The 21,935-nt window shown below is 42.7% G+C and overlaps 1 protein-coding gene across 1 annotated transcript in view; it reads left to right on the top strand.

Annotated features, from left to right (window-relative positions):
* Nucleotides 1-21,935, top strand: part of MYO5B (myosin VB) — a 1,009,160-nt gene that overhangs the window by 283,371 nt on the left and 703,854 nt on the right. Inside the window, exon 2 of the mRNA XM_086960377.1 lies at nucleotides 19,246-19,356. Coding sequence (XP_086816503.1) covers nucleotides 19,246-19,356 — 111 coding nt within the window. The remainder of the gene's footprint in view (nucleotides 1-19,245; nucleotides 19,357-21,935) is intronic.

The following is a 21,935-nucleotide window of genomic DNA, read 5'->3' as shown; positions in this document are numbered from 1 at the left end:
CTAAACTCTAAAGGAATTGATACTCCCAAAAATAGAATCTAAACAAAATAATAGACCCTTTATAACAATCAAATAAATGTGTGCTGAAACAAAAATTTATATGAAAATCCTTTAATTTATTATATATTATTTGTTTTTAGTATATTTTGTTTGTTATTTATATCTTTTATACAGGATTTATTTACTTTTTTCATTCATTGTTTACATTTTAAGTAGAAATTTGATGTGTATTCCCTGGTTATCAAAAAATATTAATAAGTGAGAACAGAAACATTTACATAAACATAATCACATATATACATTAAACCCCGTGATATACGAAAATATTCAGTTGTTGGTAAATTGATGAAGGCAATGCGGTTGAGTGGAACTACGCGCGTTTCGGCCTGAGGCCTTCGTCAGGTGACCGTCATTCGTATATTAAACATAAAACAAAAATCGTGATTAAACCTAAACAGAAAAAACAAAAACACAAAAACATATTTAAATATATTTACAGTTCAGACACACTTCTATATTACAGCTATTTACAACTCAGTTTCCATTTCTATATTTTGCGGGTCTATTGACGTTGCTATAAGAATGTATGTACATTTTCTAGTTTTTTAGTGAAACCACCAAATTTATAATAAACGCCAGACTATCTAATTTTCATGCTCTCCAGATACATCAGTGCATATTTGTTAACAGTATGCATTACTAATTGGTTAAAAGGTCGGCACTTCAAGTGTATCTATTTTATTAACAGTTCTAGTTTTGATAGTTTTCTTAGGGGATAGGTTTCTGTACCAGCAGCTCTATATTGGGCATTAGAATTTCAGGAACAGAGAAGTAGAACAACGACAGAGAGTTCAAACAATAAGTATAGACATTAATACAGAGAAATAAGGCCTTACATAATCAACATACCGGCAACCTAACTAATGAAATTAAAAAATGAGGATTAGGGATGTCGTTGGAAGGAAGTAAGGACTATATCTACTTACACAACAAAGGACAGGATGACGTATCAACGTTTTTGCCTCTTGTGATGACACATTTAATATCATTAGTCCAGTGTTAGGTATTCTGAAAAATAGATATGTACCCATTTGAGTTCTAATTCAACTATGTATTACTTTTAAACAAAATGTATAGTGTTCTCTATCCTATAAAGAAATACCTTATTTATTCCTGCCACGTGGTTTAAGTGTCCATCACATCACATCGTATATTAAAAGGTATAGTGAAGCTTTGGAATCCTTAAATTTAGAGGACTGGTTCTAAATTTCAGCGAAAACAAAAGAAGATTACTATTTGAAAATTTATTTATGCGATTAAAATTTTATTAACTAGGTGCCTTTATAGATTCTATGTTACTTAAATCTAAAGATTTTCATTTGCTATCTAGAAGCAGGTAATGTACAGGTAAGTTTAGATTTTATAACAGAGACAAATCCTAGCTTTATACTGTGTTTTAATGTTATCTTGATGTGTTTGTCTACTTTACACGCTGGGTAGTATTGGTCTTTTAAACACAATTTTCGTACTGCATAAGCTCATACCTTAAAAATCTGGCATTTCTGAAGTATATTTTTTTCGCACAGTGAGCCACCAGAGGTGTGCAAGCTTTTGAATCACTTTCTGTTTTTTTAAATCTGAATCTAGGGGGACATGAAATAAGAGACAACTCTATGTTACCATATTTAAATACTGCTATTAAGTGTTGCCCAGATAGGGCATGTTGATGTCTTTACCTTGATTTAATGGCGCTTTCAGCTGTGCTTGCTGAGGATATTTGTCTCTGGTAAATAGAATACAGAATGGGAGCAAAATTAAAATCAACATACCCATGTTAAGTTTAACCTTTTTTACACATACAGTTTCTACATTAGCTCGTACGCTATACTTGGCGAGCTCAGAACCTACCTTACACTACCGGTGCCAGAGCGTTCTATCGGGGGTTCTGTTACGCTGGTGCTTCCGATGTCCGCGATCTAAACGGACTGGGCGAATACGAGCTTTTTATTTAGAAAAACGCGCCTTCGTTTACTCGCGTTACAGAGCTAGCAGCTGTGGCCAATTATTCCGGGCGCAACTTGATGACGTAGCCCGAACGGGACAAGGGTTCCATTTGTTTACACAGAGATAGAAAGCAGACTAGTGCAAGGTTTGAGATATTACGGTTTAAGCCGTAAACTGTTGAAAAAAATATATAATCAAAGAGGCTTTAAACTGATCTGGATTCCGGTTTCACAAATCTGAGACAACTATGGAAGTCGATATATATATATCGTTTAGAGATATTATATTTTTGGGTGTTAGAATTAATAAACAAAGACTTGTTTATATTGTTGGACAAATTGTATTTTATAGTTAGATGAAATAATGGAATTTAGATAATAGCATATTTCCTCTATTATAAAGTTAAGATATAACCATGTTCTCATTAAGACTGAGTCTACGGAAGCCTCAGTGTGGGGTCTGCTTCCATGGTTCAGACTTCCTCTATGGCTGAGTCTACGGAAGCCTCAGTGTGGGGTCTGCCTCCATGGTTGAGTCTACGGATGCCTCAGTGTGGGGTCTGCCTCCATGGTTGAGTCTACGGATGCCTCAGTGTGGGGTCTGCCTCCATGGCTGAGTCTACGGATGCCTCATGTGGGGTCTGCCTCCATGGCTGAGTCTATGGAAGCCTCAGTGTGGGGTCTGCCTCCATGGTTCAGACTTCCTCCATGGCTGAGTCTACGGATGCCTCAGTGTGGGGTCTGCCTCCATGGTTGAGTCTATGGATGCCTCATGTGGGGTCTGCCTCCATGGCTGAGTCTACGGAAGCCTCAGTGTGGGGTCTGCTTCCATGGTTCAGACTACCTCTATATCTGAGTCTACGGAAGCCTCAGTGTGGGGTCTGCCTCCATGGTTGAGTCCACGGATGCCTCATGTGGGGTCTGCCTCCATGGCTTAGTCTACAGATGCCTCAGTGTGGGGTCTGCCTCCATGGCTGAGTCTACGGATGCCTCATGTGGGGTCTGCCTCCATGGCTGAGTCTACGGATGCCTCCTCAGTGTGGGGTCTGCCTCCATGGCTGAGTCTATGGAAGCCTCAGTGTGGGGTCTGCCTCCATGGTTCAGACTTCCTCCATGGCTGAGTCTACGGAAGCCTCAGTGTGGGGTCTGCCTCCATGGTTGAGTCTACGGATGCCTCAGTGTGGGGTCTGCCTCCATGGTTGAGTCTACGGATGCCTCATGTGGGGTCTGCCTCCATGGCTGAGTCTACGGAAGCCTCAGTGTGGGGTCTGCTTCCATGGTTCAGACTTCCTCTATGGCTGAGTCTACGGAAGCCTCAGTGTGGGGTCTGCCTCCATGGTTGAGTCTACGGATGCCTCATGTGGGGTCTGCCTCCATGGCTTAGTCTACAGATGCCTCAGTGTGGGGTCTGCCTCCATGGCTGAGTCTACGGATGCCTCATGTGGGGTCTGCCTCCATGGCTGAGTCTACGGATGCCTCAGTGTGGGGTCTGCCTCCATGGCTGAGTCTACGGATGCCTCATGTGGGGTCTGCCTCCATGGCTGAGTCTATGGAAGCCTCAGTGTGGGGTCTGCCTCCATGGTTCAGACTTCCTCCATGGCTGAGTCTACGGAAGCCTCAGTGTGGGGTCTGCCTCCATGGTTGAGTCTACGGATGCCTCATGTGGGGTCTGCCTCCATGGCTGAGTCTACGGATGCCTCAGTGTGGGGTCTGCCTCCATGGTTGAGTCTACGGATGCCTCATGTGGGGTCTGCCTCCATGGCTGAGTCTACAGAAGCCTCAGTGTGGGGTCTGCCTCCATGGTTGAGTCTACGGATGCCTCATGAGGGGTCTGCCTCCATGGCTGAGTCTACGGAAGCCTCAGTGTGGGGTCTGCCTCCATGGTTCAGACTTCCTCTATGGCTGAGTCTACGGAAGCCTTCAGTGTGGGGTCTGCCTCCATGGTTGAGTCTACGGATGCCTCATGTGGGGTCTGCCTCCATGGCTTAGTCTACGGATGCCTCAGTGTGGGGTCTGCCTCCATGGCTGGGTCTATGGATGCCTCATGTGGGGTCTGCCTCCATGGCTGAGTCTACGGAAGCCTCAGTGTGGGGTCTGCCTCCATGGCTGAGTCTACGGATGCCTCATGTGGGGTCTGCCTCCATGGTTGAGTCCACGGATGCCTCATGTGGGGTCTGCCTCCATGGCTGAGTCTATGGAAGCCTCAGTGTGGGGTCTGCCTCCATGGCTGAGTCTACGGATGCCTCATGTGGGGTCTGCCTCCATGGCTGAGTCTACGGAAGCCTCAGTGTGGGGTCTGCCTCCATGGCTGAGTCTACGGATGCCTCATGTGGGGTCTGCCTCCATGGCTGAGTCTATGGAAGCCTCAGTGTGGGGTCTGCCTCCATGGTTCAGACTTCCTCCATGGCTGAGTCTACGGAAGCCTCAGTGTGGGGTCTGCCTCCATGGTTCAGACTTCCTCCATGGCTGAGTCTATGGAAGCCTCAGTGTGGGGTCTGCCTCCATGGTTCAGACTTCCTCCATGGCTGAGTCTACGGATTCCTCATGTGGGGTCTGCCTCCATGGCTGAGTCTATGGAAGCCTCAGTGTGCGGTCTGCCTCTATGGTTCAGACTTCCTCCATGGCTGAGTCTACGGAAGCCTCAGTGTGGGGTCTGCCTCCATGGTTCAGTCTTCTGAAGTCTCAGTGAGGAGGCTGCCTCAATGTTTGAGTCTATGGAAGCCTCAGTTTGGGGAGTGCATCCATGTCTGCGTCTCGTGAAGCCTCATTGAGGGATCTGCCTCAATGTTCGAGTTTAGGGAAGCCTCGTTCTGGGTTCTACCTCCATGTGTAAGTCCTCTGAAGCCTTGTTGTGGTGCCAGCCTCCATGTTTCATTCTCTTGTGCCTCATTGTAGGATTCGCCTAAACGTTTAAGTCTCTTGAAGCCTCAGCATGGGCTCTGCCTTCATTGTGAGTCTCAGGAAACCTCACTTAATCGGGTTTGCAGTCGAACGGAAGGCGCTGGCCAAGTGCCAGTTTCTATACGTGACTGTGGCGTCTACCTGGCACGCTTTGTTTACAATGGACAGAATCTAAGAAATAATCATTGGCTCCACCTTGAGCCAATGGTGCAATCCAAGTGGAACCACATTTTTAACAAAGTCCTGTTTAAAGCAACACTGCATTCTGATACATCCATGTTTAAAATAGCACAGTTTAGAAATACTCTGAGCTTCATGTGTAGTCACTGAGCTAAAAACATGATGAAGCCTATTGGAAAGATGCCCTGTGGCTTAGTGCTGGAATACAATCCCATTGCACGGGGGCTGGGTGGCACATGCATTATCTGCGATACAACCTTTATATTTCAGATTAAAACGTGCTTTCTTCAAATGATGGAATCCATATCACAGATGGTACCCAGCAGATTAAAACATGTCTTTGATTTCTGCGCATTTTCTTTGCCTGACTTAATTCATATTTAAAGTGATACAAACCATGATTACGACAGCGATGACGAGCTGAGGGTGGGCATCTTTGAAGACATTGTCCTGTTCTGGTTTTAGGATGAGTTAGGGAGGTCCAGGATGGCTCATACATGAGAACGGAAATGTTCATACTGCAATAGAACAGGAGACGCTGCAAGGGTTTACAGCACTCCTCGCAAAATTGCATTTTGCCTTCTGGAGTGCTCAACATACACCGATAAAATGTTTTATGGATCCTTGTATTTATTCGACCCACTAATAGGTGGAATGCTACGGTTGCTCCTTTCTGTCCTCTTATAAAAGCATCGGTCCTGAGTACACCACAACCTCTGAACTGATGCCAAACGCAGATCCATAAGAGCTGACTGCATTAGGAGCAGTGATGAATGTATGGTATCCTGTCTTGCTTGGCTTTAATAGCTTACACAGCATCTAAGTCTCTTGCTTAGTCCCATAGATGCAAGAAGACAGATTCTGCCCGGTCCAGTGATAAGTGAGTTAGCTACCGAAAGTGTACATTTTGCCTACACATATATATATAGTTTAAAAATCTTTTTCTTATTCACATATTTTTGAATGTGACTGAAGTTCGGTGTTTGCATTTAGTTGTGTGGGCCCATACATATGTAAATATACATGGGAGTCATGTAGAATGGAGGCTGACATCTGTTTTTATATGCTCTACGTGTCCATATGCTACAATGCATATATTATGCAGGTGCAATGTTTGGGGGTATATAACGTAGCACTCCTGTAGTAAGAATTATTTTATGCCTTTGTAAATTTGCCCCTAAATTCTATAAACGCAAGAGTGCAGATTCTGTCAAGTCCAACGAGAAGTGATCAAAATGTGCATAATATACAGTGCATACATTATGCATCTGTAATGCAATTTTTTTATCATTGCTATTTCCCCCAGAAAGGAATTCTTTTTTAACTTGCACACCCTCCTTTCTGCTCTTACTGGGCTCTGTTTGTGTGCACTATTCCATTTTCAGTTCAGCACAGGCACAGGTCACTCAGGCGTTCGGAATGTAATACACGTTGTAGTGAAGGATGATCAGGAATCAAGTAGTCTCAAATATATATTTATTTCAATTAGGTGGTGAGTCCAAAGGTGGTAATTAAGGATTATAAATATGAACCCCACCAGGAGCAGGCTCCTTTCAGCTCAGTTCCAAGCTCCCAACTGAACTCCTCAGAGCCAGGGAAACCAACATTCTAATACACCATCAATGAATGCTAACATCCCACAAGGTGTCAACAGTGGATGAGCAAAGAAGAAAAGAGACAGACACTACACAAGTGCATTCCTAACCTTTTGGGATCGCTTTAAAGATGCTCTTTACTGTACTTGAAAACGTAATATACATTCTGTGTTCTGGACTAGTCCATCGGCCAACCCCCAGGTCAGCCGTGCTCACTCTTCTGATAATAAACTCTACATGCCTAATCTAAACAGGCATTGCTGTCGTGCATGGGGCCCCTAATCCCTAACATTGCACTTCTGTGACCCATAAATAATTTGTGTTTGCGTAAACTAACAGCTTCATGTTGGTGTATACGCTCGATTTCAGATCCTAGGTTCTGCACACATTGCAATGCATCTTTTTCTAATGTTTTTGTAAATCTTTATTAAAGCATGTAAGAATGACCTCCCATGCATGCACAGATGTGCACACATATGTCATCTATGTTTGTAATGCAATTGTATTGAAATATCGAAAGATAGCCACACACCCAAATATATGTCTATGTGTCCAGATGTATGCGCACACAAAGGGGGAGGCCTTTAAATGTTTTTGTTATAAAATGCGTATTAAAAACATATGCGCTCATGTGCACACCTGGGTGCCCATCCTGGAATGGGTTGGAAGGCCCAGTCAAAGAGAGCTAGTGTGGATGCGTAAGCACATTAATGTGCATTCAAAGCAGACACCTTGGAATGGGATTTAAAAAGTCTAAGATTCTATCAGTGCGCACGCAGAAGGAGAAATGTAAAAAAAAAATAAAAAATAAGTAAATACAAGCAAATAAATGCCCTAATGTCCCTGGCACTGAAGTGCACTACTTTCTGTTTGAGTGATATCATTGTGGATTAGCAGAACTCCCTGACTCCCAAAGAAAGGTAAAAAAAGGGGGGGTGCTGCACTGTTCCTATTCAGAGATAAGGTGGGGGGGAGAAGGATTTATCTGGCGTGACCAAGGGTGTTCCATTGATACCCTGGGGCATCCATTATGTTGGACGTAATTGCCTCACACACCCAGAAGGGTGTCATGCTTCATCATTGGCGGTTGCTCCTCGTCGGGGAGGCGGTGCAATCCCCGACGGGCTCACCTCAAAGAGGGGCTCTTTAGCGGAGATCTTTTTTCCAACAGCCTTGTGGTGAAGTGGGGGTGTGTGGGCAGATGGTATACTCCTGTGATGGGATGGTTAAAATGTAGCTAAGGGTACCGGAATTGACTTTATTCTGGGGGTCCCTTGGCTGCAATTAAAAAGTGTGGCTAGCTCGCTAGGTGCCAACTATTTAAGGTTGTGTGACCCTAGAGGAGACTAGTAGTGAGTGTGGTCGACATGTTTCTCGCTATGGGTGGACTACCCGCGATTCTTCAGGACCTATATACAAAAAGTGAAGTGCAAAGACAACAACGGCATGCTAGTATCATACGTGTTGTGTTACCTCAGTGGATTCTCCTATGCCTATTGGTCATAAACTAAAAACCACATGAGGGTTCGGCGGGGCAGTACATCAGAGCTGAGCCCAAAGGTTTAGTAGCTCCAGTCCTCCGTGTCCGTGTCCAGTGACCTACCCATTCCCGCCGAGAATCGCGGGTAGTCCACCCATAGCGAGAAACATGTCGACCACACTCACTACTAGTCTCCTCTAGGGTCACACAACCTTAAATAGTTGGCACCTAGCGAGCTAGCCACACTTTTTAATTGCAGCCAAGGGACCCCCAGAATAAAGTCAATTCCGGTACCCTTAGCTACATTTTAACCATCCCATCACAGGAGTATACCATCTGCCCACACACCCCCACTTCACCACAAGGCTGTTGGAAAAAAGATCTCCGCTAAAGAGCCCCTCTTTGAGGTGAGCCCGTCGGGGATTGCACCGCCTCCCCGACGAGGAGCAACCGCCAATGATGAAGCATGACACCCTTCTGGGTGTGTGAGGCAATTACGTCCAACATAATGGATGCCCCAGGGTATCAATGGAACACCCTTGGTCACGCCAGATAAATCCTTCTCCCCCCCACCTTATCTCTGAATAGGAACAGTGCAGCACCCCCCCTTTTTTTGCAATTCCAGTACTGTGTACGGACACCCTGCTGCTACTGGACCTTCCACCATCCTGAGTGGTAAATAGTGTCCGCTGACCTCCCTTCTTTTGTAATATATCCCAAAGAAAGGTACCAGTGGCCTACCTGGGCTTACCCCTTGCCCAATGGATGAAAAGGGCTGGCTCTAAGTGAAGGTCAAAAATTACTTCAACCTCAAACTGGCGTATTGCCTGCTTGTAGATAGTGTGCGTGGCGGTTTGGTTTACCTGGTGTGCTCCTATAAATCGTCAATAGTCATCAATTTCCAGATTCTGTGCATGGATTCTGTAAATAAGGGTAAGCAGTGTAAATCCCAGGAGAAGACCATTCTTGCTGGAGTTGCCCACCGCTTTGTGGATCTGTCCAGTGGTGTTTAAAGGTGGAACGTTTCAGATGTACCTAATTATCTTTCATTAGGTGTAATATTTTAGTAGTGTAACTACTAGGAAATGCATTTTATGATAAATGTAAATATTTAGTTGTGAAAACATGTACCCTAGTTGGTACTTCACATGCTTTAGCTTGTATTCTAGACTCCCCCGACCGTTGTTACTTCACATAACTTACTGTTTTTGCACAACAATGTTGAAAGGTGGTTTCTAGATTCACATGCTGCGAATCACACTGCCATCTTGTGGTTAGTTTCAGAATTGTCTCTTGTAGCCCTCTTCCTCCCACCCCACTCCCTCCACTAGGCGGCGTTGACCATTTGGGGTCCGGTCTATACCATTGTGACATCACACTCACACCACAGACACACCTCTGAGTGCTCCACATCCTCTGTATCTTTTTTAAGCCTTTGGGGGTGTGTGTGGAAACACAGCTGTGACCGCAGAAGTCATTGAGGAAAAATCAAAGTTTAGTTGAGGGATACAGAAAAAAATCCTAAGGGAATCAAAGATTAGAAGACTGAAATGGAGGAAATCATCTGGGCGCCGAAGAAATCCAAAGTTTTTGGCGGAGCTTGAAAAGGGGATCAACCGGGTGGTTCAGACAATGAACATCAGGGATGGAGCACACCCACTTGAGATTCTGCCTGAAGTGCTACCACAAGTTCTTCCAGGAGGACAGTTACGAGATCTGCAACCTATTCCTGCCGAAGGACCGAAGCTCTCAGGACTGTGACGTGTTAGCGGATTTCCTGCCCAAGACCTCGAAGATGAGACGAGCACTGGCGTTGCCAATAGGTCTCGCAGTAGGAAAGTTTGAGCTATTGGTTTTCTAAATGACATTTTATTTTTTTGTTTTGTGATTTACAATGCCCATACTTTTAACTTTTCGCATAAGGAAAGTTTGAGCGATTGGTATTGTAAATGACACTTTTTTAATTTATGTGTTGGTTTTGAAAATAGCAAAATTAATAGCTTTGTCAGTTACAATGTCAGTAGTTTTAACTTTCGCAAATGTGACATCTATAGCATTTGTAATGCAATGTGTGTTGTATTTACGTGACTTAGATGTATTGATATTAGAAATAAAAATGGCTTTTAATTTTGTAAATAATTAATACTTAAATAAAAGTTATTGTAATTTATAATGGCAATAGCTTAAACGTTTGTAAATAAATTTTGTGAAGATTATGTTCAGTGTATTTTATTGTGACGAAAATCCAAGAACATTGCATTTGGAGAGTGGAGGTCCTGGGCAATTGCCCACTTCGCCCATGCCTTAAAACGTCTCTGTTATTATGATAAATCACTTCACTTCACTGCCCTGGTAATTCGCCTCCCAATCTAAAACCACAGATTTCTAAATGCAGTCTTCCTTCCCCGTTACGAGGACCCTTTAAAAAAACTGCCCTGCTCAGCATCAGTGAGACCCGGCCCACTTAAAGCCCTGTGGATAGGGGTGCCCCTGCCCCCAGAGTGGCGAGAAGGGATGGTGGTGGGAGAGGGGGGGGAGGGGTCCTGCTCGGTGTAGATGTGACATGGTGGATGGTAGAACTGTTTTAGTGGAACATAGGATTGGAGAGACAGAGTGATCCTTGTAATGTTGGGATGTTTGAGGCACTATTGTAATGGGGGTCCACCCGTGCTCTCGAGTGAGTGCGCCCTTCCTCAGGCTGGGAGCGTGGCCCAGACGAAGGGCCGGGCCGGGCCGGGCAGGGCGTTATCCAGCTGGCCTGCTCCTTTTGCCATGCATTCTTTGATTGGCATGGCAGTCTCGGCCCCAAATCCCTGTCAGTATTAGCTGCGTCCATAGTTAACAGAAATCGTGGGGGAAGTGGGGCCGGGGGGGGGAGCAATGGGGGCGGGGGAAAGGGGCGTTGGGGCCTGGAGCACGAACAGCTGGATGGGACTCCTTTGTTTGTGTAGAGGAGGTAACATTTTTATTAACGAGGCTAAGTCGTAGACCACGTTTTGCCGAGAAATCGGAACATTTGCTACCGAAATTATTAGGTCTAGTGTGAAGGTTTTTTTTCCTTTGGTTCAAACGGTCAAGTAAAAAGACATACGTCAATGAATTTATTATTTTTTTAATAATCATTTTATTTTGGAATATATTATAATATAATATTGAATCTATATGCACATATTTATTATATACCCGCAGGTTTCTTTTTGTTGCTGTTCACTATTAATAGTTGTTCTATTTTTATTTCGTTAGACTGCTTTTTTTTGGTATAATAATTTTTATTTCAAGATTGTACATGGTTAACGTTGCATTTGTGCGTGTCGTGCATGCTTCTACCACATGAGTATAATGTATTGAACATTTTAGTTATAATACCGGTGGTGGTGTTACAATTGATGGAGTTACGATTTAAAAACACAGCATATTATTGACCTGGGGGTGTTCTCGGAATACAATCGGATTTAAGATCTGGGTCTACCCTTAAAACTTTCGAGTTGGCGGGGAAAAAATACTCTGGCGATGTTGAAAGGTAAACGGTTCTTTGTAAAAAAAAAACGACTCTCTTGCTACACCAAGTTAATAATATTTTGGTGAAGTTCCACAACTTTATCGTTCTATAAACTTTAGGGAAGGTTTGTTAAACTCCTTTAGTTGAGCGTCCTAGTCGCATCCGTCAAGAAACACAGTAACATCGGATATGCGACGAATCGATTAGCTGTATTAGAAAAAGCGCAGTTTATTACGACTATTTGCGACTAGATGGGATTTAATGCCTCGTAAAAAAACTTGAATGTTTTTTTCTGATCACAGAAGTGAAACGTTTAAAACAACAACAAAAAGGCTACATTTAAAGTAAAGTCACTTTAACAAAAACATCCCGATGTGATTTGTGCTGGCAATACCCATAAAGTGCTTTAAACTTTATTTACACCTCCCCCGCCCCTGCCTGGCATCAGAACGGGAATCGGTTCCAAGACTTGAAATCAGAAGAGCATTGGAAAGAAAAACAAGCCAAGTTGTTTTTATTGCTCATCACAAAGGAATCAAAATGCGCTCCGAGCACTTTCAATGCAGGTTTCCGTGATTGCCCGAGACAGCGTTTGCCCAACAATGTCACAGAGGTCAGCCGGGAAATAAAATATGATATGCTTTTTTCAAGAAAGCACAACATCTGAATGCAATGTCCGTGGTGTAAGAAGAGCCCTGGGGGAAAGAAGAGCCCTGGGGGAGGGAGCGATAATGCAGAGCGGCCGGGAAACTGAAAGTACGGCCGGCCACCGGCCAGCCATGAATAATTAGGGGAGGAGAAGCCGCACAGCACACGCTGGGAGAAGCCCTTTGATGTGCTGTGCGGGCGTGAAAAAATGCAATTAGGAGGGAGGGAGGGAGGCAGATGCGCGTGCTTGTTTGGTCACGTGATTCACGTGAACTCAAAGAAAACCGCACGAACGAAACCCTTGGTTTGACGAGCATTTTGAGCACTTGAATTCTCGCTCCCCTCAATGCGCTTGCGCGCATTGATAGGCCGCGAGACCTAAAAAACAGAGGTGTGCTCACAACGTCACGGCACAGCCACAGCGAAAAACATCACAGAGAGACCTCAGGCTGTTGAGCGATGAGGAGAAGCTCTGAGGAAACGGATGTGACTCAAGGAGAGGGTTTCAGCGTTGAGATAGTCATCGAAACAGAGAGAGAGAAGATGGCAAAGAAGGAGGAAAAGAAGAGTAAGATAACACCAGAGGAGCACAGTCAGACCGAGATGAAGCATTGAGACTCAAAGCCATTCAAGGCTATCCCGACACCGAAACAATTAGCCTTTCATTCTACAGAGGTTGATAAATTGAGTACCATTAAATTGGCTAATAGTAACATCACAATTACTGTGCACAGAAACATCATCACTTCAGTATGAAGTGGTATATAAAAACAATTTATTATTATTATTGTTTTCTTAGGTGACAAAATGAACTAGCATATTTCCATTATTGAAATAGGGTGCGACTGGTTATAAAGTGCACTCTTCAGAGTTAACTAACTGTAGGTGTTGTTAAACATTCATTAGTCTACAAATAATAGCAATTAATCATTCAATCAAAAGAGATGAGTCATTTCATAGTCAATTTTCCTGATAGCATATCAAGTATGTTCCTTTGTGCTCTGTTATTGTTTGTAAAATTGTGAATAAGCTCACAATTAGATGAACGAAATATTGTATACCCACAATAATGGCAGGATGAATTGAAGTCAGCTGTTATATAGCCTGGTGTAAGCAGCCTAGAAACAGTGACAAGTTCAGATCATTAAAATGGAAGACTTGAAGGCTGCAGTGAATCATTACGCACAAATAATTCTATAGTTGCATAAGAAGGAAAGTTGATTTTGTGGCTAAGCTAGGCACCTGGGAACGATCTGTGGCCGGAAAATTACCAGCAAATACTGGGGTTTTGGGCAAGTACCGAATCCCCTGAAATTGTGTTTTTCCAAATAGTGTGAAATAATGCAATAGTAGGTATATGACACCAAATGTAAATTCAAATGTGTATATCAGCAATGGATGTACATGATCTTTCATGTCTCCCAGCCACCCCTTCTAGCATGTAGCGCTCTGCTGCTTCCCAGCTACATTCACACATTAAACATCCTTGCTGTGATGAGCAGCCAACCATCGGCTTTCCATAGTTTTTCCATACCGTTGAGCGGTCTGACTTTGAAAATGATTTCCTAAAGTTGATTTTAACATTTGCTGCCTGCCTTGGTATGTAATCTCTTAAAAAAAAGTCCACACATGTTCAGATTGCATGTGTAGTCTTAGGGTGCAATCACTAGGTTGGACCAATTTCCCATAAAATGGTAGAAAAATGTCCTTCTCAAATGTGTAAAGGGGTGCTTCAGCATCAAAATGATGTTTTGCCTGGCATACCAGCTATCCTTGGACCGTTGCTGATTCCATTCTGTTCCTCCTATATTAATTACTCAATATAAAGTGGTAGTTAAGCTATCCCTAGTTCGGATTTTTAGGACTCACCATTTTTCAATGTATGCCACGAGGTGTGCTACTGTATGCTGAAGTTTCAAATTATTTTCTCTCCAGATACAGACATAATGAACCATACAGTATTAAACTGCTGAAGATATAAAAGTGTGAAAATTAAAACATATTGTATTGCTTGTAGGCTTTCTTAAAGAAACCATGTATAATATTTAACTCATGGCTTTACTAGAAGGAACTGCAATTCACATAATTGTGCCAGGATTTGGATGTAGAAATTGTGATTTAAGAAATATCTGGAGCTGTTTTTCACAGTTTGTCTTTATCTAGGGTAAACTATTAACACTCAAGATTAATGTTCTTTCAAATTAAGCACACAAAGATGCAAAAAAAAATCAAAATTGGTGATGCCTTGTTAGGTCAAGCCTAGAGGCAGCCCTGCGAGGCACGCTGTAATCCCTCTCTGGAGGTTGAACACACATCACACGCTTTTCATTGGTTGCTTGGCTCGCCTTTATACATTCCATCATTTTCGTTGGAAAATAGAGTGCGTTTGTCCCGTCTTGTGGCTGTTTTGTTCCCACCCTGGCGACTGGCCCTGCTACATTGAGCCTTTAGATATAGGCAATATATAGAATGTTTCCCCCCTCTCCCGCCGTAGTTTGTGTTGCCTTTAATCCAGCCCCTTCCATTGTCCATGTTCAATTTTTTACCGCCCCCTCACGTTTTTCGTGTTAACTTTCTTTCCACCCCCTTTCCCATTGTCCATATTCACTTTCTTCCCACCTCCTTCACGTTATCTGTGTTAATTTTGTTCCTGGCCCCCCACCCGTTCTCCATATTCACTTTCTTGTCTGTGTTAACTGTGTTCCCGTCCCCTTCCCGTTGTCTGTGTTAACTTTCTTCCATCCCCCACCAGTTCTCCATATGGCTTAGCTCCAGGCCCATAAGCAGCCGCAAAGGTGAGTGTATCCAGCTCCAAACAGAGGCGAGGTTCAAGTCCTTGGCCGGATAAGTCTGTCGGTGCCTGGGCCAGAGATGTGCCAAATAATCCTGCCCTTCCGGTCTGGCAAACGGATATTATTATTCGTATGGTTGTGTACCGGTAGAGAGGGATACAGTGAGGGAAGGCTCCGGGGGGGTGGGGGAAAGCACTTAAGAGGGGTTAAGGCGTTTGAAACTGGGGCAAAGAATGGTGAGGGTGCCTGAATGTAAACTGACTCTGGGCATTATGGGATTTGTAGTCTGACCTCAAGTACCTTTTTAAACTGCGGGCCATTTGTAAAAACCTGACATTTTCTGCTTGTGTATTTACTAAGTCCTCATTGGTTATTAACTGCATTTAGAGCATTATAAACGTGGGAAAGCAAGGCTAGACGTTTCCTATTGAGAGCGGATCCCAGAACTTCTGCATCACATAAGTGTGAAGTAGAAACTGGATCACGTTTTGTCCACAGTACGATTCATACGGGGTGATTAAATGTTGTGGTTATTTTTTATACGTAGGGCGAACTACTAGTTATTATTTGTCTTGTAAATGGCACAGAAGCGACTCTACTTCCTGGTTGGTACCTAATATTCACGTCTACTTTACGTGCATTTTTGTGCCTGAGGAAATAGGACGGGTGTCACTGAATGGGTGGGCACTACACCGCAACCATGCAGATGCAGAGCTGAATGTCACACTAAAAACTAAAATAAACTTGATCCCAATTAAGGATCAGTATACATGTTATGGCGCAAGCGAATTGGGCTGTCAGCTTGTGAGTGTCTTTTAGACATGCGTTGACATCCGTATTGTTCACTTGTACTTTTGTGACCCAGTGAGTAATCGACTAGCAGCTTTTTTGGGGGTTTTTACGTTTAAATCTAGCTGCATATTTTTAATGTGGGCATGAAAATGGTTAGCGCCTATTGACACTAATGCATCGGGCACATACAGTACTGATGCTTGATTTAGTAGTGACCCTATTTATTTCTTATGTTGCAGTGGGGAATTGACGGCCCATTTCCATCGGGCGCACACAATCATCTGCTCTTGGACTGGGACCCTAATTCTACCACTATTAGTGGTACATTGGTAGTGATACAAAATGCCACTGGACTAATGTGAACAACATGCTGCACAGCCCCCATTCTGCCCTACAATAGACCTTACACTCATTAGCAAAGCCAATATCTCTGGCTAAAGACTTATTGGGCCACAAAAGTGAGACCTATTGACTATGCCAATGCTTGTTTTTATATTATTATTATTCACTGGCTCACCACAGAATTGTGATCCATTTGATACCATTAGAAGGAAGAAGAAATGCATTGATCTTCTGTTCTCTTCGTCTTTACTAATTATGGAACCGAATCACAACAGTTTTCTGTGAGCAAGTCTGTATTGTGTACCAAACATTCCCATGTGTGGCCCCAAATTGGTAATCTAGACCCACAGAATCATGGTCTGCTGACATTTATTACAATTAACAAGGAAGGGAGGTAGAGTACAAAAGTAGGGTTCCTACTCCACGGGCACTGATAAATAAACAAGAAGAATCCTACTACCAGTGTGTATCACAGGGAGGGGGAACACTCAGTGTTGTGTAAAATACCCCTCACACACCAACAGGCCCCTTGGTGTCATGCTTCATCATCGGGGTCTTCGCATCCCGCTAAGGGGATGCGGCACGCTGCGACCTGCGACTACGCGGGAGCGTTGACAAGTTGGACTATGTGTGGTGTGTGTTGAGTGCAGGTGAAGGGATTTATGTGAGTGAAGGGTGTGGTGAAAAGTTAAAAAGTACCTGGCTAGTGGGTGGTGTGAAAAAAACTTTATTTCGTACCCCTAGCTGGTGCTATTAAAAAGGTGTGCAAAAGAGCGAGGTTTTATTGTCTTAATTAGGGACAGAACCTCTGGTGTGCGTCAACATGTTTCGGTACTAGTGTACCTTCTTCAGGATGGGGCACAACTTCCCAACCCTCCCAATGAGCAAATCCTGGGCATCATTCACAGCGGAGCAGCACAGGGTGGTAGAAGGAGGCCAATTCAGGCGGATCTCATTGTGGATCCACCTACCTACCTTGATGCCCAGGATTTGCTCATGAGGCAATATACCACAAAGACCATGAGGCATGCAACTGCATGATCCAAAAGAACCGCTGTAGGCACACTGTAGCCTCATTTAAATTGTTATCACTTTTTAAAGAATTAAGATAACATTTTTTTATAGAAAAACGTGAGTAGGGTTGGGAAGTTGTGCCCCGTCCTGAAGAAGGTACACTAGTACCGAAACATGTCGACGCACACCAGAGGTTCTGTCCCTAATTAAGACAATAAAACCTCGCTCTTTTGCACACCTTTTTAATAGCACCAGCTAGGGGTACGAAATAAAGTTTTTTTCACACCACCCACTAGCCAGGTACTTTTTAACTTTTCACCACACCCTTCACTCACATAAATCCCTTCACCTGCACTCAACACACACCACACATAGTCCAACTTGTCAACGCTCCCGCGTAGTCGCAGGTCGCAGCGTGCCGCATCCCCTTAGCGGGATGCGAAGACCCCGATGATGAAGCATGACACCAAGGAGCCTGTTGGTGTGTGAGGGGTATTTTACACAACACTGAGTGTTCCCCCTCCCTGTGATACACACTGGTAGTAGGATTCTTCTTGTTTATTTATCACTGCTGACATATATGCCCATAGATGATAGTCCTACAGGGATTCATAATGCTCTATCCTTCCCCACACAATAGTAATAAATAGCATGGTACACACTTGACATCTGCATATGTAGTTTAAGCATTTTCATTTGTCATGTGCATTTGTTTTAAAAGAAGGTATTTAACTAAAACTAGTATACAAGAGGGTAAGGTTGTGCAGTAAGGTAGAATCACATTGACGAGGTCTCCTAAGCATTCAGGAGAGTTGGCTCCTGTGCTCAAGTAAGTTGTAGCATGCACTGTGCACGTAGAAAACTATTTTATCATGCCTGTTCTGCTGTTTTGTAGAAATAATCTTGAATTCAACCTTTGCCCCGTAGAAATAAACTGCGACTGTCCCTTGATTAGCACAGTTTTATAAATAATGTGTTACTGTGCTACGTTTATCTATATAAACTGCCCCAGCACAGACTTATTTCACGAGGAATAGAAGAAATATAGTTCAGCTTGTGGCAATAAGTTTAGAGAAATGGGAGAATGTGTGATAAGATACATGTTGTATCTTACTTGAGTGTGAAATTGGCGGTATAGTGTCTTCATTACGAGTGGGTTCTATATTATTCATTGTTTACATTATTATATTATGTATTACCAATTGCCTATATCATTGGATTGTGATGATGGGAGAAGGTTTGGAAGGGAGAAAGGATGATTTGAATCTTGATGATTGAATATATAGTTCCATGGAACATATAAATGAGTATTCCCTTTCCAGAGTCAGAAGTGTGTTGTGAAGGAACACAAATGTGGCGACGAGGACGGATGAATGGATAGAATTCCACGTGTTCTACCTGGGATTTTAGTAATTCGAAGAAAGTCGTGAAACCCATGCCTATCATAAGCATATGGCTATGATTAATAGGTTTCCAACCTTCGTAAAAAGTGGGTATGAAGTAAACCATAAATAAGTGACGTACTAAATGTCTTTTCAAGAATTAGAATGTGGAACAGTCTAATTCACATAAAAATAATGCTTTGGTAAAGAATATTCTATCAAATAATAGTAGATGGAGACAACAAAAATTAAGTGTAGTAAGCCCAGTAGAGGCCAGTGAGAAGACCAAACATGAACCTGGGTGAATGGCTCCACTTCTTGTCAGGCTTTTTCAGTAGCATTCCACTCGCCTTAGGAATTCCTTACTTGTGGCTGTTCATATGGCTGCTTGTTTTATGATCACCCTTATAATTTTTCATTTCAATTTATTATAGAATTTGTTCTCTTAGTGCTTTGTTTTGTTAGTTGTGCTGCATCTTATCTGCTTTATTGTGGTTGCATTGTACAATATTCCATGACCTAGCAAGGTCCAAGTTTACAACAAAAAACACAAACAAATAAAATGTAAAATAGACTTTAATCAAATTTTAAATAATGTTTTCATTATTCCTTTTTAGTACACAAGGGTTTGGATTCCGGATGCAGATGAAGTGTGGAAATCGGCAGAAATAGTCAAAGATTACAAAGATGGAGACACCAGCCTACACCTGAAACTAGAAGATGAATCGGTAAGAAAACTTTCATTAATTGTAAAACTACAAGTTGCGATTTAAATGTCCATCAACGGTTATGCATCATTGAAAGCTAGAAGACTGGGTGGTTCTGAGCATCTCCTGCTGGTAGACAAAAAAAGCAATTAGTGGCAGTTACTTAAGATTCTTAGAAGGCCTTATTCTCAGAAGGAAAATATAAAGTGACTTCCATAGGTTTATTCCAAATATTATGATTTTAATGGGAATTTACTAAATATTCCATGAATGCCTCTAATGCTGCAATAGGGGGGTTCTAGTCAGTGAAATGTGAAGCTATTGTAACATATGTAAATGCATTGTATGTATATGTAAACATGAGAAACTGCCGTCCAGATGAAATTATTCCTTTTTTCCTTGGGCAGCATTTTTTTCCCCGGGGAAGTACTTTGCACAAGACTATACCCTCACCAATTTGGGGGTGTTTCCTCCTCTTCTACATGCAGATTAACTCTTGATAAACGTACAGCTTGCCTTGCAAATGATTGTGAATTCACTTAACCTTACAGATATGGGTGTTGACCAATTTTTCATTGTATCCGCGGCCTCAAACACATATTCCCAGGCTCTGTGAGCACATAGTATTACACTAAATTGGTAGAATATTAATAATGGGTAAATGGAATTGAAAGTGTAAGTTTAAGTTATATTAATAGCAGTGACACTGAAAAATATAAGTTTACCAATTCATCTAAACTTTGGTTTCTTCCGACTATAAACCTGCCAGAACTGAGCCCGGGCTGTGCCTGATAAATAAAATAAGTATAGTGCAAAAGTGTATTTTTGTGTCCTTTCAAAATAGAAAGTTCTAGAAAAGTGTTTATGGTCATTTTTATTTCTTTATTTTTTCATGTTGCTGGTTTGGTTTTTCCTAGGGGTCATTAGGTGTTTATTATACATTTTTGCTGTTTCAATACTCTTGTGTCCTGTCTAAGGAGTATTACAATTGTTGTAAGTTTTACATTCTAAATGTATTATTACAGAAAGTAAAACTTTGTGAAAGTGACAGCACATGCCCTTTGAGCCTCAGTGTTGTGCGAGAGAGTCAAATAGCATTTCACACCTATATGAGTTTCGTTGACATTCTTCAATAAAACCTCTAGGTTAGAGCCAGCATGTTAAGAAAATGTGACTTGGCCGCCAACCTGTGCTTGTACAATGTGTGAGAATTTCTCTGCTCCTGGTCCTGCATTTATCTGACACGAGATATGTCCTAGCAACCCAACACACAACATACAACATTGGTGAATTGTAGGCAACTCATAAACGGGTGCCCATCTCTCACCCTTACCCCGCTCACCATCAAATCTAGAAGAAAAACAACCAGAGCATAAACTAATGACATACATCACATGCAAATGTGTGATTTCTTTAAAGTACGGCTCATCGTGGTATTATATCTTACATGGAGCAGCATTTAAAGAAACACTGATAAAAGTAATAGGCCTTTTGGCTTTGTCAGGGCTAATTTTGTCATGATTTTTGCACAACCATATTGTTGGGGAGGCTGATGGGTCCTCGTCAGTCTGATAAAAACATTGCAAACATTGTTAACAGGAAAAATATCTTTTTTGTCTTGACGAGACACATTTCCATAGTAGTCTCTTGCATGGGTATGTTCTTTTTGAAAAAACAGGCTGCCATCACTCACAGTTAAGTTAGTCAATTGCTGAAGTGGGGTGACCCATTGATCCACGGCGGTGGCTGCAAGAAAAATGTGAATGACACATTAACAGACCAATGGATGAAGAGGGCAGGCTGAAAGACTCTCTAAGAAATATTATCAGTCATCATTTTAATAAAATCAAACATCTTGGCTAAAGCCACACCTTAACAACATAATTATCTATACAAAAAATGGCTTTCCTTTTGCTGCGCTGACATTTCAGCTCGTGTTAGTTGATTAAAAACTTTTAATCCTTTAATTTACCAGATGCCCGCTTCCTCGTCTGCAGAAGCTCCCAGTATTATGTGAATTATTTACCTCTTCCGCCCCCGAGAACCTTTCTGCACTGCATTTGGCACTCACCCTGACGCTCTGTGACAGAACAGCAGGCGGAGGTAGCTGCTTTTAATGCTGTGAAAACAATTATGGAACCAGCTTTGCTAAGCCGCCGGTACACCCGCCGAAAGCACCTCGTGTACCAAAAGCAGAAATTGCTATCGCGCAAAAGTTCACATAACTTATTGATATTGTTTCACTCATCTGAATTTCCACTTCTGCATTTCACCCACAGCGATGATTTATGGTGGCTGTGCACGCGCGTTTCCAGGGAGTCCCCGGAAACGGAACATTCTAGAACGCGACCCCGGGCTCCTTCCCGGTGTGCAGCGAGCGCGTTCTATACGACTCTCTGGCCGCGAGGGCGCGCGTTTCTGTCAATTCAGCAGCTGTAGTCCTCACATTTTATTCCGAGTTTCTCTTTTTGGCAGCAACATTTTGTCCAAGTGCAATTAGTTCCCCTGAAAAATTTGGTGATTATGCAAGAATTCGCGGATGTCATAAAATTTGTTAAATTAAACACCAGTCAGTAAGGATTGAGCGGAAAAACCCTAAT

The sequence above is a fragment of the Lissotriton vulgaris genome, chromosome 3_1, assembly GCF_964263255.1.
Source record: "Lissotriton vulgaris chromosome 3_1, aLisVul1.2, whole genome shotgun sequence".
NCBI lineage: Eukaryota > Metazoa > Chordata > Amphibia > Caudata > Salamandridae > Lissotriton > Lissotriton vulgaris.
This window is presented reverse-complemented; position numbering and strand designations above follow the sequence as displayed.